The sequence below is a fragment of the Artibeus jamaicensis genome, unplaced genomic scaffold, assembly GCF_021234435.1.
Source record: "Artibeus jamaicensis isolate MK-2021 breed Jamaican fruit bat unplaced genomic scaffold, CSHL_Jam_final contig_444, whole genome shotgun sequence".
In the NCBI taxonomy this organism is placed as follows: Eukaryota; Metazoa; Chordata; class Mammalia; order Chiroptera; family Phyllostomidae; genus Artibeus; species Artibeus jamaicensis.
The window spans coordinates 872,884-893,908 of record NW_026521831.1 but is presented as its reverse complement, the minus strand read 5'-3'; the positions used below and the strand labels follow the sequence as shown (position 1 = coordinate 893,908).

The 21,025-nt window shown below is 62.2% G+C and overlaps 1 protein-coding gene across 1 annotated transcript in view; it reads left to right on the top strand.

Annotated features, from left to right (window-relative positions):
- The window catches only part of TDRD9 (tudor domain containing 9), a 51,787-nt gene that overhangs the window by 16,553 nt on the left and 14,209 nt on the right, over positions 1 to 21,025 (top strand). Inside the window, exons 9-27 of the mRNA XM_053665985.1 lie at positions 2,124 to 2,178; positions 2,415 to 2,499; positions 3,690 to 3,747; positions 4,700 to 4,804; positions 6,720 to 6,817; positions 7,368 to 7,499; positions 8,371 to 8,536; positions 8,630 to 8,693; positions 8,768 to 8,831; positions 9,066 to 9,110; positions 9,635 to 9,688; positions 11,516 to 11,632; positions 12,314 to 12,421; positions 13,772 to 13,872; positions 14,852 to 15,025; positions 18,078 to 18,186; positions 18,933 to 19,145; positions 19,327 to 19,416; positions 19,835 to 20,095. Coding sequence (XP_053521960.1) covers positions 2,124 to 2,178; positions 2,415 to 2,499; positions 3,690 to 3,747; positions 4,700 to 4,804; positions 6,720 to 6,817; positions 7,368 to 7,499; positions 8,371 to 8,536; positions 8,630 to 8,693; positions 8,768 to 8,831; positions 9,066 to 9,110; positions 9,635 to 9,688; positions 11,516 to 11,632; positions 12,314 to 12,421; positions 13,772 to 13,872; positions 14,852 to 15,025; positions 18,078 to 18,186; positions 18,933 to 19,145; positions 19,327 to 19,416; positions 19,835 to 20,095 — 2,099 coding nt within the window. The remainder of the gene's footprint in view (positions 1 to 2,123; positions 2,179 to 2,414; positions 2,500 to 3,689; positions 3,748 to 4,699; positions 4,805 to 6,719; positions 6,818 to 7,367; positions 7,500 to 8,370; positions 8,537 to 8,629; positions 8,694 to 8,767; positions 8,832 to 9,065; positions 9,111 to 9,634; positions 9,689 to 11,515; positions 11,633 to 12,313; positions 12,422 to 13,771; positions 13,873 to 14,851; positions 15,026 to 18,077; positions 18,187 to 18,932; positions 19,146 to 19,326; positions 19,417 to 19,834; positions 20,096 to 21,025) is intronic.

Sequence of the window (21,025 nt, the reverse complement as noted above, 5' to 3'; positions counted from 1 at the left end):
TCCACCACGGATGAAAGTAAACACTCCCAAGACATGATCTGCTTGGGGAGGAGAGGTGGCCAGTTTCTCAGGAAAGAAGCCAGGAGTCCCTTCCTCCAGGGCCTTTTATCTGGTTGTAATACACAGGAATACAGGGCAGCAAGGATCAAACAGTAGATAACACTTCAAAGAAATCTGAGGGCTTGTCTGAGTCAGTGTCTGTCAGGAAAGGGGGTTGCAGAAACTTTGGGAGACATTTCTTGCTGGGACCATAATTATATGAATGAAAGCACTCTTAACAAAGCAGGCTTCACAGGATTTTTAGGAATTCTTTTTTATGCCGGATCACCCTAGAACCCACTCTGGCCAGCAAAGGGCTACACCACCTTCCCCATCATAGGTTTTCAGGCTTAAGTGGATTAGAGCCAGAAAGTGCTTCTCCCAGAGGACATGGGGACTCGGGCTCTGTCAGAATAGCCGGGGGGGCGAGGGTCCATCGCTCTCTCTTTGTTGCAGCCCCCTGAGTCCTTCCTTGAGGGCCTCCTCAGTGATCGTGTCTGGCTTAGGTTGCCCCTCCTCTGAGGGGTCTTACTGGTCATCAACTATTGACTATGCACTGGGGGGGTGGGCAGGGGAGTAAGTCGAGGCAGCATTCGCTACCAGAGACAAGCTTTGTCTCCTTAGTGGCTCGCATTCCGGAGGTCGCTCACTCAGCCTTGGCCGTGGGGGGCAGTTACAACTGCTAAAACCAGGCAGAGCGGTTCCCAACACTAACCACCATGAGAATTTTCAGTGAAATACCCTACTTTGTTAGATCAGTTTGTTACATGTGTGTGGTTAGGAACGTGAGACAGTCGTTATCAGTCCGTGTGTAAAGCTCATTCGATAGCAGTAAATGTTCGGAAGTCGTGCTGGTGGTGTCATGACGAGAATCCTCAGGCTGGTCCCTGAGTTTCTTTTTCAGCATCTGAGAAAATAGGCGCTTCAAACACCCGAAAGAGCAGTTTGTGTGTAGTTGTCCTTCTTCGAAGTGCCGTTTCTGATGCTCGAACGAAGTGGAATGGCTCGGGGAAGCCTGGTGACAGCCATCCAGCGGGCGCAACTCGGTGGGTGGTGGCTTCGAGTGTCAGGCGCTGCCACCCTTGCGCTGGCTGCTGTGGCTGGCGTTGCACCCAGGAGACGCCGTGGCCAGCAGTGGGGTGGAGTCACGTTGGCCTCAGAAAGCGTTCATCGAAAACGCGCGTGTGTGTGTGTGTGTGGAAGTTTGTGTTAAGGGAGGACATGACCAGGCAGGGCCTGACCCCGAGCACACGGTGAACGCTCTCTGGCTGCTGAGTGCTGCCCGACCCCTGTTGATGGGAGATGCCTTCCAGCTCCACGAGCTGCCCTCTGTCCGTGTGCCTGAGAGCGCGCCCGCTCCCCGAGCTGGTGTGCAGGGCTCTGCGTTCCTGCTCCAGGGCCGCTGGGACCCAGGGCCTCGGGCTGCAGGGCCCGAGACAATGGGAGCTGCTCTCTCCCTGCTCTGGGGGCTGCGCTCTTTCCCCCGAGGCTTGGGCCGTGGTGCAGGGTGCGTCACTCTGTCCCTGACACCAGTGCCTGTCTCTCCTCTTCTGGAGTGTTCTAAGGTCTAATGGCACTGCTGCTTCCTAGTAACAGTATCTGATACTTTCCAAGTGTCTGTCTTTGGTGGTGAAATTGTTCGTGCTCACTGCAGGTCAGAGGATGCCAGCAGGGAGGGCACTGCCGGGCGGCCACCTGGTGGAGAGGACAGCGTGGGAGCGTGCGGGGACTGCCGTCCTGGCGCAGGGGAGCGTTGCGCGTTTCCACTTGTCACTCTGATACCACGAGCGGAGGGCGTGGGAAGCAGAGGAAGGCGGGCCCCTTCGAGAAAGGAGCGTCTTCATTTGAAGGCTGGTGTTTTAGGCCCTGGCTGGGCAGCTCAGTTGGTGGGGCATCGTTCTGATGCAGCACGGTTGCCAGTTCAGTGCCCAGTCGGGGTGCGTGCAGGCACCGACCAGCGAGTGCGTCAGTCAGTGGAACAGTAAGTCGGCGTCTGTCTGTCTCTCAGAAGGGAGGGAGGGAGGAGGGAAGGAGGTTCTTAGCAATAGGACACGTTTTCTTTCCCACCTTTTTTTCTCCCCTAGGTTTGAGTGAGATAAACTACATGCACGAACTCCTCACAAACGTGACTCAGAAAAGGTGTGTGTACGTGATGCTGCTGTGCTGCCCTTCTCCTGGGGATGGACTGTGTCAGGTGACGCTGCCCCGCAGTCACACCGGCCTCCTCCGGTGCTGACGCCGCCACGCGCTTACTCACAGGCGGGCCCACCGTTGGTGTCCGAGCCGACTAATGACCTCCGCGAGCGGCCCCCTGCCCGCTGCGCCCCCCGTGTCCCTGCCTCACCGGGGCCGCGTCCCTTCCCTCTGCCTCCCAGGCTGCAGGTCTACCCGCTGCACTCGAGCGTGATTCTGGAGGAGCAGAGCAACGTGTTCCTGAGCCCCGTCCCCGGCTACAGGAAGGTAGGAGATGGCACCAGGCAGACGCTGGCCTCGTGGGCCGGGGCTCCATTAGTTTTGTCTGAGCTCTGAGTCCATTTGCCAGAGGCTTTTATTTCCTTTGATTCCTCAAAGTGTGGGGCTGCTCTGGTGACTTTTAAATTTCCTTTAGTGTTTAGAGGGAAGGGGAGGGAGGGAGGAAGAGGCAGAGAAACATGGGTCGGTTGCCTCTCACACGCCCCCAGTCGGGGGCCGGGCCTGCCGCCCAGGTGTGCGCCCTGACTGGGAGTCGGACCTGCTGCCTTCGGGTTCTTGGCTGGTGCTCAAGCCACTGGGCCACAGCTGCCGGGCCAGGAGGGGTCCTTTCAACTCTGGCCACACAGGAACAACAGGGCCGTCTCGTCACAGCCCCTCTAGCGTTGCTCGAAGCGCTCAGGGACCCCTGACTCCAGCAGGAGCTCTGAGCCCCTGGACAGCCTGGCCCCTGCTGGCTCCCAGGGCAGCTGCAGCCTCAGCCCTGCCTTGGCTTCCAGCCTGGCCGCGCCTTTTGCCCCTGAACGTGACCCCCCACCTGGGGGAGGCAGTGGTGCCACACTGAGGTGCAGGCCGGGGGCACGTGGGGCTGGGCAGGCGACGCGGGTCTCTCCCCTGCAGCCGCGTGACTTGGAGCAGATCAGTGCCCTGGGACGCAGTTGCGCCGTCGGAAGGCCGGTCAGCAGGGCCGCCAGGGCGGCACGGGCCGCGCGTGGTGCCGGGCGCCGCTCAGGTGTCCAGGAAGGGCTGCCGCGCCACTGGCGTGGCTGCTGGTCACCGGATGCTGGCTCCTGCCAGGAGCAGGTCTAAGCACTTGGCACTTACCACCTCGTAGGACCCTTGGCACAGCCCCCGAGGGCGGGGCCCTCCCTCCGGTGTGCAGTGAGGGAGACGGGGGTGGTGGGCCCTGGGCCCGCGCGGCCCAGCAGAGCTGGGCTTCAAGGCAGATTTGCCTGCCGAGGCCACGCTGCGCTGACCTCTCCGCCTGACCACCCCTGCCCCGCCCCCGCCAGGACCCTTGGTCAGCTGGGGACACAGTGATAAAGTGACGAATTTCAAATGGAGTCCACGTGTTTCTGCCGAGAAGCTTTTAAGTAATTTTTGAGTTTGAGGTTTCTTAACGTTGCCTAGTGATTTCCGTGTGCAGAGAGGACAGCGGGCTCTCTGCTTGCATTTGGCAGATCATCTTGTCCACCAACATCGCAGAGAGCTCTGTCACAGTCCCGGACGTCAAGTACGGTAAGACGCCACTCTGTCCTTGCGCAGCGCCCCCGGGAGGTGTGGGGGCGTCCCTGGGGAGGCAACACGGGGACAGGTTTTGGGTGGCAGAGCAGTGGCCACGGGAAGGTGTGGCTCTGGTGCAGGGACCTGTCTGAGGAGCAGTGGGCAGGTGGGTGTGTCTGGGACGGATGGGCAGGGGCTGCGGGGCTTGTCCTTGGGCCAGGGGTGACCAGGGTACTCGGCCACGGAGCAGTGACAGAGGTCCGTGCCCTGCTGAGATGGCCAGCCTGGGGACGGGAGAGCGAGATGGGGTGAGACACACACACGATGGGCTGTGAGCTGCAGTGGTGAGCGGGGGTGTAGGGAGCGTAGGCCAGGCTTGGGGACGGACTCGGAGGTTCACTGTGCTGGGTGCTGCGACAGAATGGGACCCTTCAGCCTTGGTGCGTGACGGGTCCTGAGGCTGGGAGCCCTGCAGTGGCAAGACCGTGACATGCAGGAGAGGTGCAGGGACGGTGGGACCCGCGGCTCTCGGGCTCCACCCGGGCGTGTGGGAGAGCCCCCGGTGCCTGCCGCAGGGCAGCTTCTGCGGCCAGGACGGATGGCTCTGCCCAGAGCAGTGACGGGGCTGCTGTCCGCCGGGGGCACCGGCGGGGACACAGAGGCCGGGGAGGCCCAGCGGCTGGGCCCTAACCCTCCCGCCCTGGCTGCTGCTCTCCCCTGCCCAGGGACCAGGGACCACGGGTGGCAGGTGCAGCCGGGGGCTCACCCTGGGACACGCCGGGTCCTGCAGGGCTCTGTCCTCTGTGCTTGGAGCCCCCGCCGTCCCCAGGGGTGCAACCAGGGTCACAGCCGCCTGGGCTGGGCCGCAAGTTCTGCGGCTCCTGGGTTTTGTCTGTCACTGTGTATTGCAATCGTCACACCGGTGTCTCCTGTCAGCAGTCTGCTCACGTTCTTGTTTTAATGACAGTTATAGACTTTTGTTTGACTAGAACTCTGGTTTGCGATGAAGACACCAACTACCAGAGTCTGCGCTTGAGCTGGGCGTCAAAAACCAGCTGCAACCAGAGGAAAGGTAGGTCGGGGACCCCCACTCGGGTGTGGTTCTCAGACGTGCACCTGTCCACGCTTCCCGGCGCACTTCCTCACTGGGGCCGGATTCCAGGGTCAGGCAGCAGTGCATCTTGTTGAAAGACTCCCCACTTTCCCTCGTGGCCTCCCCTTGTCCGGCAAATGAGGGGCGGTCTGTGTCCGTGTGTCGTGGACAGCAGTGTGACACCCGCTGCCGCTGTCCCCGGTGAGCTGGCACGCGTGTGGCGGCAGCTCTGGAGGCCACGTGGCCCCCATGTAAGTTTTGGTCGCCCTCCTCTGACTTCCCTCCAAGTGTTGCTCTCTTTGAGCTGGCTGCACAGAGGGGTCCACCTTTGCTGGGACGTGCCCATGTGTCCCTGCGGCGATGGAGGTGGGGCTCTTTGTTGGGGGCCCGGCTGCAGGGACGTGCGCTCGGTGTGGGCTGAGGCTGTGCTGCCCTCGAGCCTTTGGGGAGGGCGGGCGCGGGACACCTCGTCCGGCAGAGAGGAGCACCCCTGACTGGTGTCCGCCGTGCGCAGGTGCGACTCTGGGTGTTCCCTGTGTCCTTAGTCCCCATGCCGTCTGCGAGGCGGAGCCGCAGCACTGCCCAGGCTGCTCCGGGAGGTGGCGGGACTGCAGTTGGAACTCAGGCTCCTGGGCTGGACCACCCAGAGGCAGTTCAGGGAGACCGTTAGGTAGCAGTGCAGGAGGGAGGGCCTCAGGCCGCCCCTCACTGTGGGAAACCTCATGTCCAGTAAGTAATGTGAGTGCAAACAGGACATTCAACTAGAGTCACCTCACTGCTTACCTTCCCCCCTCAGCCCCTAGAACAAAGAGCCACAGGCAGAGAAAGTGGCTGGAAGTAGGCGCACACGTGTGTTAGAGGCCATTATCTCTGGGGCCGCCTGGGCACCGCAGGAGTTCCAGTCTCCTCCCCTTTGTGCGTGCGAAGCCCGTGTGATGAGAAGAGCTCTCCCGCACAGGGAGCTGCAGAAACAGCCCCTCGAGCCATCCCCCCACCCCCTCCCCCCGGCGTGCGAGCGGTGACGCTGCCCCTGCGCACCGCCTCTGCCCTTCGGAGCTGCTGGGTGTGCCCGAGGGCCCTGCAGCCCGCGCTGCCCGAGCCTGTGGAGACGGCCCCGCAGGGCTGCCCCGGGGGTTGCGCCTGCCGGTCCTCCTTCCTGGTCACTGCGGGGTGGCCCTGTGCTGCGATGCCCTGGTCACTGCGGGGTGGCCCTGTGCTGCGATGCCCTGGTCACTGCGGGGTGGCCCTGTGCGTGGCGGTGCTCGACACAGCCCGTGCAAAGTGACGTTTGTGTGGACGCGAGTCGCGGGCTGCCCTTGCCAGTCGTGTGTAAGCCTGTGTGTCGTGCGCAGGACACAGCCACTGCCGTCCCTGGCGTGTGGCCCGTCCCCTCCTTGGCCGCCAGCATTGGCTTCGCTCGGTGTTCTGCTGTGGCCTCTCTGCAAGGTTCGCAGTCACACCTTGCTGAGCTTCGAGCTTGGGTGTCCTTGATGGCTGATGGGCTCCTGTCCTTGCCTCTGTTTCCTGTCATCTGCTGCGCCTCGGTGATGTGTCTGCGTGTCTGGGGCCCACTCCCCACCCGGGCTGGCGGCATTCTCGTGGCTCTGAGAGCTCCTTGTGTAACCGAGAGCCCCGCTCTGCCAGGTGGGGCGCGCAGACACCCGCTCCTGCTCCGTGCTGAAGGCTGCTCATCCTCTCGTGGCATCTGCCACGGAGCAGCTTTCGGTCCAGAGGAGGCCCCAGACTCCCGTGTGTGAGGGCGACTCCCGACATTGATGTGCCAAGTGACCTGGTCTGCGGGAAGATGCAGGGGTTCGGTTGTTCTTACACACGCACCTGTGCTAACGTTGGAGCAGTTGATGCCACGCAGCCTCCGCACCTTTCTCCCACGAAGGCCGTGCCGGACGGGTGTCGAAAGGCTACTGTTACCGCCTGGTGCACAGGGACTTCTGGGACAGCGCCATCCCCGACAACGTCGTTCCGGAGATGCTGGTAACAGTTCGGGTCCCTGTCGGAGTCCGTGCTTCCTGGGCCACTCTGCCGCACAGTCCGAGTGACGTCACTTCAAGGGCTTGTGGTTTAGATTCCAGGAAACTCCCTGGCCGGCGGTCAGCCCAGCAGCCTTGAGTTGCGTAGTGGCTCACCCACCGAGCCCCGGAAGCCCAGCGGGCTTCACTCGGCCCACCTGCGGTGGAAGCCCCGGGTCTTCAGCTCAGATGCTCTGCCCTCCCTCATCCCCAGGGCTTGGGAGGGGACGCGGGGCTGGCCTTTTCCTCTTTCCTGCTCTCCCTGTCTTCTCCGCACCCCCGGCCTTCTCTCCCCTTGTCTGTGTCTTCCTCTCTCCCCACCTTTCCTCCCACTTTCTCCTCCCTCTCGTCTCTCCCCTTCCCTTTTCCTGACCCCACCTCCCCTTCCCTTTCCTGTTTTTCCCTTGCTTTTCTCTCCTCCCCTTGCTACCGCCCCCTCTCTGGAGGGCGAGTGGGGAGACTGAGTGTTCGATCTCGAGATGGTGCTGTGTCTGATGGAACCTCTGTCCCCCCAGCGCTGCCCCCTGGGGAGCACGGTGCTGAAGGTGAAGCTGCTGGACATGGGCGAGCCCAGGGCTCTGCTGGCCACAGCCCTCTCCCCGCCGCGCCTGGGCGACATCGGGCGCACTGTGCTGCTGCTGAAGGAGGTGGGCCATCTCGTGCTCCTGGGTGTGCGGGGCGGGGCTTTCGTGGTCGGTTTGAGACGCCCGTGTGATGACTGTGACCTCAGCTTCTGCGCGTGCGCGGACCGCCGTCCCCGCCCTCCCCCCCAGAGTCCAGGGGTTGGGACCGGACGGCACGGACAACACGTGATGGTTCGAGATGCATCTTGATGCCGATGCAGTAGTGATTGATGTCAAAGGGCTGGTGAATGTCGTCCCTCCAACCCCCTCCCCACGTGAAGACTGACCGGGCCACGCACGTCTGAGGCTGCAGTGACCGCCCGATGCACAGGGTTCTGGGGCAGCCGTCCCTGTCGGCCTGCCCAGACCCCCAGTCCTGCCACTCAGCCTCTCCCTAGCTTCCGCCTACCGTGGCTGCAGACTCCGCCCCTGGCTTCGGATGATTTGACCCCACAAGGGGCTCAGGCTCCGCCCTTGCCCCTCGCCCTCGCTGCCAGGGCCTCAGGCTGGTGCTGTGCCTGCTCTTTGTTGGGGCTCCGCCTCCAATCGGGCGGTGCCTCTGGTGTGTCACCCTTATTTTTCCTGTCTGCTTGGGTTTCTGTGAAACACACTCAAGTCCTGGGAGTTGTTTCAGTGCACAGTTTGTTGTGTTGAGAGATCAGCGTGAGGATGCACAGGTTGGGTCTTCGCTCAGCATCGAGCAGGCCTCGAGCTTACACTGGGAGTTAGGTGGGTGCTGGTGGGACCGCTGCACGCGTCGCCTGCCGGTCTGTCCTCTCGGAAACGAGGACGGGACGTGCTCACTCACTCTTGAGTCACTGTGGGTGTCTGTGCAGAGCCCGTTCTCCGGGGCCTCTGTCCTGTGGTTGCTCATGGCGCTCTGTCATTGGCCAAGGTCGGCGCACTGGCCGTCAGCGGGCAGGGAGAGGACGAGAACCCGCACGACGGCGAGCTGACCTTCCTGGGCCGAGTGCTGGCCCAGCTCCCCGTCAGCCAGCAGCTGGGCAAGCTCATTGTGCTGGGCCACGTGTTCGGGTGTCTGGACGAGTGTCTCATCATAGGTGGGTGCGGGGGGCGGGGGGTGTGCCCCAGGACCCCCCCATGCCGTTCCCGCCCGCTCTGCCCTCTCACGCTCTCTGTGGTCCCCTCGGCAGCGGCAGCTCTGTCTCTGAAGAACTTCTTCACGATGCCTTTCAGGCAGCACCTGGATGGATACAGGTATTGTGCGCTCCTGTCTTAGAGCCGCTTTGTGGTGCTGGCCCCCGGTGACCCTGCCTGCCGTCCCCTTACAGGAACAAGGTGTTCTTCTCGGGCAACAGCAAGAGCGACTGCATCGCCCTGGTCGAGGCCTTCAGGGTGGGTCCTGCAAGGACGGCGCCGCCTGCCATCCCTGTGCCCCGCCCAGAGTGGAAGTGCGGGCACTGAGGACGCCGGTGTTGGCAGCAGTGGGTGGGGGTGGGAGTCCAGTTTCATGACGTTGACTGGGAAATTAGGTTTGTGAGTTTTCTGCACTTCAGCTGTGTTGAACTTGGACTTTAAAGACATGTAGAGTCACCAGTGAAGACCTTGAACTCCGGTCGTCTCTTTCAGACCTGGCAGGCCTGCAGACAGCGCGGGGAGCTGCGGCGTCCGAAGGCAGGTCCCTGCAGTCGCCCCGGGCGGGGCTGCCCTGCGGCTGCTCGAGCCGCGTGAGGGGCCCGGGGGGTGTGAGGGCCCCGTCTGGACTCAGGTCACTGCCTGACCGTGTCCGCCTGCCCCCTGCTGCGGGTGCTTCCCTGGGGCAGCCGTGCCCCTCCGCTGTGCGTGGCCACGGCAGCTTGTGCGCACTGCCCTGCTTGCTCCACTCCCAGCACCGGAGGCCTTTCCTGTGGCTGCTCTCAGCTAATGGCTGTGTAAGCAGCTCAGTCTGTGAGCTCCCTGCCCGAGTTTGGGTCAGGCTTGTTCTGAGCTGATGAGGTGGAGACACTGGTCGGCAGGCCTGTCTGGTGGGGCCCGTCCCCTGCAGGGCTGCCTCCCAGCACGTTGGCCGTGCGCTGGTTCGGTTGGCGTGTGTGCCTCTTGCTGTGTCTTTTTGGACGAGTTGTTGTACATGTTACAGCAGCCAGCGCAGCTCTGACTTGCTACGTTGTACTGAGTGTGGTGCTTCTATGTACTTAAAGGATGAACTTGACTGGGGACGGTTAAATTACATTCAGATCAAGAGGATTAGAGAGGTGAGTTGCAACGCCTGGGGAGCGGTGAGTATGCTGGGAAGTGTGTCCTGTTTGCGGCCTCGGCAGCACTTGAGTGTGTGCTGCGCTTACACGGTAACTTACAAACACGAGTGTTGACGCAGGACAGTACGTACTCCAGACAACTCCCGTGCAGTTACTTGTTTGCGTAGCACCGAGCACAGTCACACACCCTTATAATTAGGAGCCCCGGAATTTCGAATGTTTTAAGGGCCCTCTTTCTCATTCTGAGGGTTGGGTGCTCATGGCCCTTTTATCAGATGTGTGTGCTGGGAGGTGTCCTGAGAGCAGCCCCCTGGGTCCAGCGATTGGCTGGAAAGACCCACAGAACTCGGCGGAGCCGCTGTCCTTGTGCTGTGGGCCAGTGTAGCTACAGGATGCGGAGCCCCAGCAGCCCAGGGAAAGGCCTGTGGGGAGGAGTCGGGGGGGGGGGGCCGGGGGACAGGGCCCCGCTGTCTCCTCCCAGCGGGTCCCGTGGCTCCACACGCTCTCCCAGCCCCGGTGTGTCAACAGAGCCACCTGCTGCCGACCGGGCCTTGGGGTCCGGCTTGTGTGGGTGGGTTCTGTGGCTTCAGTTACTCAGTTTGTAGCCCCTCCAGAGGTCACCCGGAGGCTGCATGGCCCAAGGCCCGCAGCCTCCGTAGGTGACACGGTCGTGTCCTGGGCCGCTCCCAGACAGAGACACTCTGAGGAGGCAGGACACCCCAGAGCCCTGGGCAGTGCAGGGGGACAGCCTGGCCGCCGGGTCAGTCCTGCACCCCCTGCACCCGCACTCCCCGGGGGCCTGGGCTGTTTGTTGCGTTTTCAGAGGCTTTCTCTTGGTTTGACTTCACTCTGCAGGTTTTTGGGGGAGGGGAAAGGTAGAAATTTTTAATTGAGTTTTGCTTTTTATTGGTTCAGTGTTCTGCGTGAAGCCGCGGGTGCGCTGTGCGCGCCTGGGCCCCGCGGGCGGGCTCGTGTGAGCGGCCCGGCCGTAGCCTCTGCAGCGTCTCACCCTCCTCTGTGCCAGGCGCTTCAGAAGAGCGTCTGAGTCCCCAGGGAGAGAGACCTGCTTTGAGATGTTTTATTTTGTTGTTGGTTCTGTTGCTGCTGTATTTGGTCAGAGTAAGGGACTTGCACAGGGACTTGAGGGTCCCCTTGGTTTCTCCCTGGAGGGCACGCATGCCTGCAGCCGCGGGGGGCTCTGTGGCCTCCCCCCACCGCCCCTCCCCCCACCCCACCTCCCTGTCTCTGGCGCTGGTCCCAGCAGCAGTGGTTGCTCATGAGGTTTGATTGTGTTACTCCGTGTAGTTTATCGAGGGGCTTTGCAGACACTGCACTGACGGCCAGCAGCCGCAGCGTGTTCTGTGTGTGCACCTGGGTGCCGGGCGGTGTTTGTGGAGCAGCTGCACTGCGGCGAGGGACTCCCGTGCTGGGACCGTGGGGCCCCCTGGGTGCTGCTGGCCGCTTCGTCAGTGGGCGCTCGCAGTGGAAGTTTTGACCCGGTTGGGGGCGCAGAGCAGAGGACTTGGCCACGGCTCCTGTCCCCGGCCCCGCCCCTCCCCTGCCCCCTCCCCCGCCCCTCCCCCTGCGCGTGGGCTGTGCTCGTTTCTGTGCATTGGGGCCCTGGGACCGTGGCGTGGAGAGAGCGTGTGTCCCGCGTGCTCCGCCCACACTGTCCTGCGCCAGTCTTTCGTTCTCTCATCAGGCGGGCTCCCGGGAAGTGGCTGTAAGCCCAGCAACACCCCCCAGGAGGAGCGGTGCACGGTGTCCGCCCGGCTCTGAGCGCACGGGTGCTCTGAGCCACCACCTGCCCTGTGTCTGCCTCAGGTGGCCGAGCTCTACGAGGAGCTGAAGAGTCGGGTCTCACAGTTCAACATGAACGTCGGCTCCCAGCGGCCCGTCCTGGACCAGGAGTTCACGTACAAGCAGCGGTTCATCCTGCAGGTGTGTGCGCGCCGTCTGTGTGTCGGCGCGGCCGTGCACGGGGCCCGCCGCCTCCCTCCCAGTGCCGCTGTGCAGTGGTAGTGGAGACACTCAGGACCGAGCCTTCGGTGTGGCTTCTCCGGTAGTGAACAGGCTCCCAGTCTCACTCGGCGGAGAGTGCGGGAGGCAGCTGCTGCCCTCAGAGCCGTGCCACTGCAGGGGCCGAGGACCGGGGGCAGGCGGGGGGACTCGCAGGGACTGGTCGAGGGAAGTGCGTCCTGAAGGGTCCTCGAGGACATCTGCGTGCCCAGGCACCGTGGCAGCGGTGGCCGGAGCCGTGTCCGGGCGACCTGGACATCAGACCGCCTTTGGACCGGCCTGCGCTTCGGGGGCACGTGGTTACTGAAGGAGGGGCCCTGTGCAGACCCAGGTGCCCGGTCCAGCCCTGGGCAAGGGCCGCAGGGAAGCAGGAGTCCCCACTGCCCGCAGGGCCCCACTGTGGGTGCGGCAGCCAAGCCCCTCGAGGAGAGCTCAGGCCAGCGTGTGTCTGCTGTGGAAGAGTGACCAGAACCGTGACTCTGCTGGAGGGGGAGCAGGCCTGGTGCCCGAACACAAACACACTTTCCATAATCTACGCTCCGTCCCCCCGGGAAGCAGCGACAAGGTGGCGCGGTTGCTTCATGAATAGTCTTTCTCCTCTAGGTTGTACTGGCAGGCGCTTTCTACCCCAACTACTTCACGTTTGGGCAGCCAGACGAGGAGATGGCAGTGAGGGAGCTGGCCGGCAAGGACCCCAAGACGACCATCGTGGTAGGTGGGGGCAGGCCACCCGTGCCCGGAGGGCCCCGACCCCACTCGCCCCTCACCTGCCCTCATGGGCCTGGCCGGGAGCCCCAAGGAGCGGTGCGCTCGTGGCGCCACAGCCGGATGCCGCGTGCGGCTTTGCAGGGGGCGGGTGTTTTCCGTGGGTCTGGGCCCGTTTTGCAGACCCACCACAGTGCCTCACGCAAAGTGGATGGGCTGGGTGGCCATCAGGCCCCGCAGTCCACACGCAGCCCCAGACCAGAGTGCCACTCACACTCGGGGCCCAGTTTTGAATGAGTAGGTGTGGCCTGGAAACAGCACTTAACCAGCGCGGGTGCTGGGTGACTCTGCTGGTCGGCCTGCAGGAGAGCTGTGCCCACGGCCACCGTGGGGTGCACAGCTGGGGACTGGACTTCCTGGGCCCCTGGTTCTGGGATGAGCCTCCCTCTGCTGAGGGGCTGTGGGGGGCTTGGTCTAGTTCCTGGCACGACGTGAATGTGCAGGCCCTGCCAGCTCTTCCTGTCGCCATTGCCACCACCGCTGGCAGGAGGCAGCGGAGCCGATGAGGGGATGGCTGCTGAGAGAGCGTGGCCCGGGGGCTTGGGGCAGGGACAGGAGCTGGGGCCTCATCCATCAGGACCTTCCGGGTGGTCGTGGGGGGCCAGCCTTTGGCCTGGCCTGGTCCCTCACCTGGGCACTGCGGGGTGCTGGCCTCTTGTATCCTCATGCCCACTGCAGCCCCTGGTCACTACCGACAGGGTGCATTCTGGGAGCCAGAGGCATCCAGAATCTCCCCAGCACTGGCTGAGCAGCCCTGGGCCAGGTGCTCAGTGTTGATGCCTGAGCCCCACACTGACCTCCGTGTGGGGACTCACTGTCCCCCCACTCTGTTTTGTGGCTTCTGAGTGGGAGGGTGACCCCCTAACCTGCCTCCGGACCCTCAGCAGGACGGGGTTTGCACTCAGGCCCCTGGCCTCACTCTGGCTGCAGTGGGTCTGTGAGGGTTGGGCCCTGGTCCAGGGGCGGGGCTCCTGTTCAGGCCGGAGCTTGGAACCCGAACTGCAGAGGTGGGAGTGGCGGGGGAGGGGGGACAGGATGCACTCACCTGCTCAGGTGGGCCGGTGGGGGGAGGGTTTCCTTCTGGCCTCCCTGGGCAAGTGCTGATCTCTCTGGACTGGACTTTTGGGCAGTTTTAATGGGAGCATTAGGCTTTGTGTAACACATGTTTACTGTTAAATCTAATTCTGATGTAGAAGTTCCCAGTCTCTGCGCCCCATACCCCCAGATCGGCCCCCAGGTCAGCGTGGCCCGCGTGGCCTGAGTGGCGGGCGCTCTGACGGCCGCCCTGTTCTGCAGCTGAAGCGTGTCCCGCCCTACGGCTTCCTCTACCACAAGCAGCTGCAGTCCTTCTTCAGGCAGTGCGGCCAGGTCAAGTCCATCGTGTTCGAGGGGGCGAAGTAAGTGGCACATTTCTGCGCCCAGCCACAAGCGCAGAAGCTGGAGAGCGGTTTCCACGGTTATGGGAGCGCCCCGAAAGCCCAGCGCGTGTGGGCGTGGCCTGCCTGTGGGCTGCCGTCCGCAGTCCCCTCTGGGAGCCGGGCCTCTCCGCTGCCAGCGGCAGTCGCTCTCGTTCAGCTGCCGACCCTCTGGAGGGGCAGCTGGGGCTGCTGGTCTGGCGCCTGGAGGGCTCTGGGATGGCCGCCCCAGGCTGACGCGGGGGTCGCACGCTTCCTGACAGTCTGGCTTGGGGAGCTGACGTTCTGACCCAGGGGCGCTGGACACTCAGAGACGAACTGGGGTGAGCTTGGGGAGGGTGGAGGGGCCGGCGATCAGCCCCGCTCAGACAGACCCGGTGTTTGGAGGTCACGGAAGAGATCGCCCAGGGCTCCTGTGGGCAGTTTCCTCTTACTGCGTTTTGTTTTACAATGAAACAGAAAGAAAATCACAAAACCTGCCATTCTGTTCTCATTGTGACAGTGAAGATTTCTTAACAGACAATCCCGTTCGAACTCAGTTTACTCTTCAGGTCACGTAGAATGATGCTTTGTAAAAAGGTTTCATGTATTTATTTTTAGAGAGGGGGAAGGCAGGGAGAAAGAGACAAACATCCATATGTGGTTGCGTCTCATGCGCCCCCAACTGGGGACCTGGTCTGCAACCCAGGCATGTGCCCTGACTGGGAATTGAACCGGTGACCCTTTGGTTTGCAAGATGATGCCCAACTCACTGAGCCACACTAGTCAGGGTGAAGAACTATACCTGATAGTAGTTTAAATGATACGACGTGACAATTTTTATTTCTTTGAGTGAATTGAGAGTACTGATGTTTTCAGGAGAGGTGCGAGTGAGCATTTCTAATCTTGAGAGAATTTAGTACGTACTTAGTTCTTTTTTTGGGTGCTTGCTAACTGTGTACCGGACTTGTGTTGCGGGCAGAGCCTTCGTGGAGTTTTCCCGGAACCCGACAGAGAGATTCAAGACTCTTCCTGCCGTGCACCTGGCCATCAAGATGTCTCAGCTCAAAGTGCCGCTTGAACTGAGTGTGCACTCGGCAGAGGAGATCGAAGGCAGGCTGCTCGGGGGGGCCGCCGCGAGGCTCCGGAGCACCAGGTATTTCGGAGGGAGGCGGGCTGGGGCCGTGCCGCTGCCTCCTCGCGCTCAGCGTTTTCAAGCCACCGACCTCGCTTCGGCCGAGAGCCCTGGCTGTGAGGCCGGGCGGTGCCGTCTTTGAGCCTGGCGGCCCGTCCCCTCGGTCCGTGTGCTTGGGCACGCTGCTCGTTCACGCCCCGCCCCGGGTTTCCTGAGAACGCCTCCCTGTGTGCGTGCGGCGCGCCGCTTTGGCGCGCGTGTGCCGTCAGGTGGTTACCGTGAGAGGCTTGCTGACACCCGGCCTCCTGGATGCCGGGGGGGTGGGGGGGGTGGGGGGAGAGGAACAGACTTTACTCCCTGGGATTGGAGCTCTTGGGACAGATCCTCAGGCCTGGCCTGCGCCTGCTGCAGTGCTGCTGAGGTCCCTGCGTGGGGACCTAGGGTCTTGGGGACTGTGTGTTGGTGTCTCCTCGGCACTTCCTCCACTTCCCCCTGTGCCCCCCCCCAAGCCCCGTCTCTCCCCCCACGAGTCCGGTTTTCTGTCTGCCCTGTCTCCGACCCCACGCGTGCTGAGTGGGGTCCCCTGGCACTCACCCGCCCTGCTCTGTGCTGCTCCACACAGCACGCGGCCTTCACAGCCGTCCACGCACCCAGTGGCAGGGCCCCTCGTGTTTCCGGGGTGGAGTAGCACGCGTGCAGCACGGCTCCCTTCCCCGTGCACCTGTTGACGTGCACCTGGGCTGCGTCCCTGCCTTGACGGCGTGAACGTGGGGCTGTGGAAACCGCTTCCAATTAGTGTTTCCACTTCCTTTGGCTAAACACCCAGCAGACGGACTGCTGGGTCATAGGTCGCTCCGTTCCAAAGTTTCGAGGGCCCGCCACACTGCCACCCCTCTGGCTGCACCAGTTTATTCTGCCTTCTCCCCGCATCCTCGTGGCCCTTCCGACGGGTGTGGTGTGACGGTTCCTCGTGGGTGTGGGTGCCTGCCCGGACGACGGGGCTGTGGAGCACGCTCTCGTCTGCCCGGTGGTCTCCGGAGGCGTTGGCGGAAGAGACTGGTTCTTGCTGACACGTGTAAAATCACAGATCAGCACAGGTGTTAGCGTGTAGTCCGTTTGTCAGTGGCCTGTTCCCACGGAAGAGAACAGGACTCAGCAGAGTGGGTGGTGAAAGCCAGGGTTTCAGGGCAAAGCAGGGTGGCAAAAGCCAGAGCAGCTGAAGGCCAGGGTGGCCAGCCCCTGGGCAGCCTGAGGCCGGGTGGCCCTAGGCCCAGTGGCCGCAGAGCCAGGAGCGCCCGAGAGAGAGGGAGAAGCGCACGAGTCCTTTGTTCTGAAGACTCAGAGTTGGAGGGATAGGAGGGAAGAGTTACGTACTGATTAACGGGTAAATGCGGTGGGTGCCAGCTTTCCTGGGGGAAAGCGACGCCCCAGACTCAGGTGTGCGTGGGGTCCGTCAGCCCAAATTCTTACCTTGCTCCAGGCCCCATTTGTTCATCTTGCTGTAAAACAGACACGTGACAGGAGGCAGTTAATCAAAACTGGGGCACTTTCCAGGGTTATTGATGGGCTCTTTCTGTGAGCATCAGGGACTCCGTCGGAAAACAGGTAGTGACCAGAGGTGGGCAGTTAACCAAAGCTGATTCATGGGCTCCTTCTTTGGGCACCGGGGACCCTCTCCCGCACTCAGGCCCTGGGATGAAATCACAGTTTCAAGGCCTTCTTTCGCAGACAGTGGAAACGCTACACAGAATTTCAAGGGCTCCCTCCTTTCTTGCTAACACAGTGTTTCTTGTGATGTTGGAACACCGGCGATATTATCACACCAGGCTCGGGACTGCCGAGGTCGCGTGTGAGTCCTGTCTCCTTCCTCCTCCCTGCCTGGTTTGCTATTTATTTATTCTACTTGAGCAGTAAAAGGCGTTTGCTGGCAACCAGGAGCCAGACACTGGCCAGTATCGGCAGTGCGGCCTCAGAGCACACCCTGCGCTGTCCCCTGCCTCGGGGACGTCTGTCCGGGTCCCCCGCACGTGCTGAGCCGCCTCGGTGCAGCAGAGCCGGCCTGTTGCACTGGGCAGCCGAGAGGGCCTTGGGTCCCCTCCTCCTCCCCCCGATGGCTGTCCCTGTCCCCCTCCTGGGCAAACAGATGAGCTCTGTCCGCAGACGGGGGCGGGCAGTGGGGTGCGTGGCAGCCCCTGGCTGCTGCCTGCACAGGCCCGCCCTTCCCTGGCCCCCGTCGGGGTGAGGGGTGCGCCTGCTGCCGGGTGTGGGCGCCCGACTGGGGCCCTGGTCACCTGGCAGCTGCCGTCAGGTGCAGAGTTTCTTCCTTGGGACCAGATCACATCACCCTTCAGTTTCGTCCCTTTGCCTTTCGGTCCTGTTCTCACACTGTCGCAGGCAGGGGTCTCCCCTGTCCTTTCCTCTTTGAGATGCGTTTGAGCTGCGAGACAGCTGGGCAGCCTGCCCAGGTCACTCCCGCCTCATGAACCCCCGGGGAAGTGGGGGCAGAGCAGGGCCCGGATCCTCGTTGTACTTCCTCCCCTTCCTGTTGGAGTAGGAGCGGCAGGAAGGGGAACTCTCATTTCCACCAAACTTGGGTTTTGTGTTCTTGGACTTGAGCAGTCACTCTCACTGCTTGAGAGGATGAGCGTTGTTTCGTGGGCTTTTTAGAAAGTCGTGTGTGTGTTTTCTAGTAACATTGAACCTGATGTGGTAACGAGAACCAGGTGTGGGTTCTTGTAGTTTTCCAAGCATCAGAGTCACTCACCTCCGGAACCACGAGTCAGAAAACATTGCTGATTGTAGATATAGAATTTGTACCCTCGAAAATAGAGATCTGTCAGTGTCTTGACCAGAATACGTTCCTGGAGAGTGTGGGACTGTTGGGTGCATCTCAGGAAGCCCCCAGAAACTCGGGTATGAAATGAGATCCAAGTTGCCGCCCCCGGTGTGGGCGTTTGAGTAGAAGGTTCCTGTCTCAGAGGGATGGTGGGGCTCCCAGGCAGTTCACACACGTGAACGTGTTTTCTTCGCAACACTAGACTTTCACTCTTTTCCCCAAAACCACGTCACACAGAGTGAGTGTGGACTTCCAGAAGCAGACTGTGGACCCTGTCCAAGTGTCATTCAACGCACTAGACAGGCCCCTGGTTTCAGACCTCCTGCTGACCGTCGACGTCACTGAGGTAGGAGGCTGAGCCGGCGCTGCGGCTCCTGGGGTCCTGCGTGGGTGCGGGTCAGCGAGGGGGGGCGGGCACCGCTGTGCTGGGGAGGGGGTGCAGCTGGGACGCCAGGGGAAGCACAGGTATTCACTCTGGATTCGGGGTTGAAGTCTGGAATTGTTAGGTCGTTTAAAACACCAAGAATCAGTTTTAGTCACAGATGTGTGTAAAAATATTAATTGGCATAATAGCATATGCCTGTATAATTCAATTTGTGTCCACAAAATTAGCATTGGCTCCATTCTTCTTTAGGGTATAAAGGAAATAAACATTTGTTAAAGACTTTATTTACTTCTGGAGAGAGGGGAAGGGATGGAGGAGGAGAAGGAGAGAAGCATCAGTGTGTGGTTGTCTGGCCTGCAGCCCGGGCCTGTGCCCTGACCGGGAATCGAGCTGGGGACCCTCTGGTTTGCAGGCCAGCGCTCAGCCTGCCGGCCCAGCCAGGGCTGGTGAGGCGACGTGTCAGCCGAAGTGCAGTTGTGCTTCCTGTGAATCTGCGGCTGCACGTCAGCGGGAGCCGCCCCGTGGAGAGCTGGGGTCTGGGACCCTGGAAGCCCCAGCCTGCTCTGCACTGTTCCTCCTGCCCCTCCCAGGCACCACCTCCGGGGAGGGTCAGGCGCACCTGTTAAGAGCCCTGGGGGCTGGTTGAAGAGTGGGTGGCTGTGGGGGTTGGGGCGGTGCCTTCACCTCTGCCGCCCCCTCCTCTCTAGGTGGTTGAAGTGGGGCACTTCTGGGGGTACAGGATGGACGAGAAGAACGCAGCGATTCTGAAGAAGCTCAGTGCTGAGATAAACCGCCTGAAGCTGATGCCCTTGGCCGTCCACCCGCACCCAGACCTGGTCTGCCTGGCGCCCTTCACTGACGCTGACGAGCCGTGCTACTTCCGAGCACAGATCCTCTACGTGTCTGGGGGCTCTGCCGAGGTGCGCCTGCCCACCGTGCCTCGGGCCGGACGGGCCAGCACAGGCCACGCAGGGCCCTCCCTAACTTGAAGTGGAAATTAAATATGGCGCAGACTCGGTCAGAAAAGCTGTCGGGGCGAGGAGATCCGTCCTGCAGTGGCGGCCTGCGTCCACTGACCTGGGCCCTGTCTCCGCCCGCTAGGTGTTTTTTGTAGACTACGGGAACAAGTCCCACGTGGCCCTGGACCTTCTGATGGAGATCCCCTGCCACCTCCTGGGGCTCCCGTTCCAGGTGTGGTGGGTGGGCTCCTGTGCGGGGCAGCGCTGGCTGGTCCTGGCGGGGGGGGGGGGGCACCTGTTTATCATGCTCGCCATGTTGGGTTTGCACTCTTTCTCAAAACTTGCACTGCTGGACGTACTTCCGCCAGCGTGGTTTTGGGGTGAGTGGGAACCCATGGGGGGCTGCGCACGCCCTGAGAGGTGTCTGGGCCCGTGGAAGCAGACAGAGTCTGGGTGGGTTGGAGCCTCATGGCCGCGGAGCCTCCCTGCGGGGCGCGGACGGGGCAGGGTTGCTGGGCACAGCGGCAGGTGCCCCGCCTGAGCTCTGCCAGCCCGGGTGGGTCGATCGCGGTGGGGGGCTCACTGGGAAGCGCAGGGCGGCCCTGGCTGTGGCTCCTGCACAACTGGTGGGCCCTGCCCTCTGCCTGCAGGCGCTGGAGTTCAGAGTCTGCAGGCTGCGCCCCTCTGCCCAGTCGCTGGTGTGCGGGGAGCACTGGAGCAACCGGGCGGGCCGGCGCTTCGCCGCCCTGGTCCGCGGCCGCGTGCTGCTCGTCAAGGTCTTCTCCGTGGTGCACGGTGTCCTGCATGTGGACGTCTACCTGTCCTCGGGGCCTCAGGACGTCACCAACGTCAGGGACGTGCTCATCGCCGAGGGCCACGCCGAGCTGGCGGAGGAGTGCTACGAGTCCCGGGTGCGTGGGGACGGGGCCCTGGCTCGGGTGGGGGCGGGATGGTGGGGCAGGCGTGAGTGCGGGTTTGCTGCCAGGAAGCTGTTTTTCCCTGCGGTGGAGACTCTGTGTGAAAACCTCTCCGTTTGGGGAGGCCTTTCTGACGCGTTTTCAGCTCGTCTCCCCAGCGTAGTAGGTGCTTAATACAAGGTTTGTCATTGGCGCTTCAGATGTTTGGAAACGTCTTCGAGCCCTTGCTTTCAGAATCACCTCTGCAGCGGTTTTTCTTGGTCCGGGCTCTGAGATGTCCCTGTGGAGGCCGCTGGGCTCGGCGGGTGGCCAGACGAGTGGGGGAGCTGCGCACTTCTGGGTCCGGGGCACAGTCCTCAGGTGCAGCCAGGGCATGTTTACGAAGGTCCCTAAGGACGTTCCTCACTCTCGGTCCCCGATGGCTGAGTGGGGCTGAAGGCAGTGCAGGGAGCCCTTAGGAAGCCCGCTGGACTCTGGTTTGCGTTTCGGATGTGCTTGGTACACTCATCTCCTGCTATATCTAAGTCACCGGAGGTCAGCTAAGGAAGAGGTCACGCCTGAGAATTACTTCCGTTACTTTGGAATAAAGGGCTTTTAGTACAGACTTTAAGTCTTCATCGTATTATTTCCCGTTACCATTTAGTCCTCCTGCCCCCCCCCCCCCCCGCAGTCCCCGCACTGTTGTCCGAGTCCGTGAGTCCTTCCTCCTTCCTGCTCGGTCCCTCCGTGCCCCGCCCTGCCCTCCGTCGGCGCTGGGACAGCTGTCACCTGCCCTCCGTCTGCAGGCTTGTCTGCGTTTTGCTCGTCACTTCAGTTTGTTCGTTAGCTCCCACACGGGAGGGAGACCACGTGGCATCTGTCTTTCCCCGACCGGCTCATCTCTCTCAGCCGCGTGTTCTCCGGGCCCTTCCGTGCTGTTGCAGA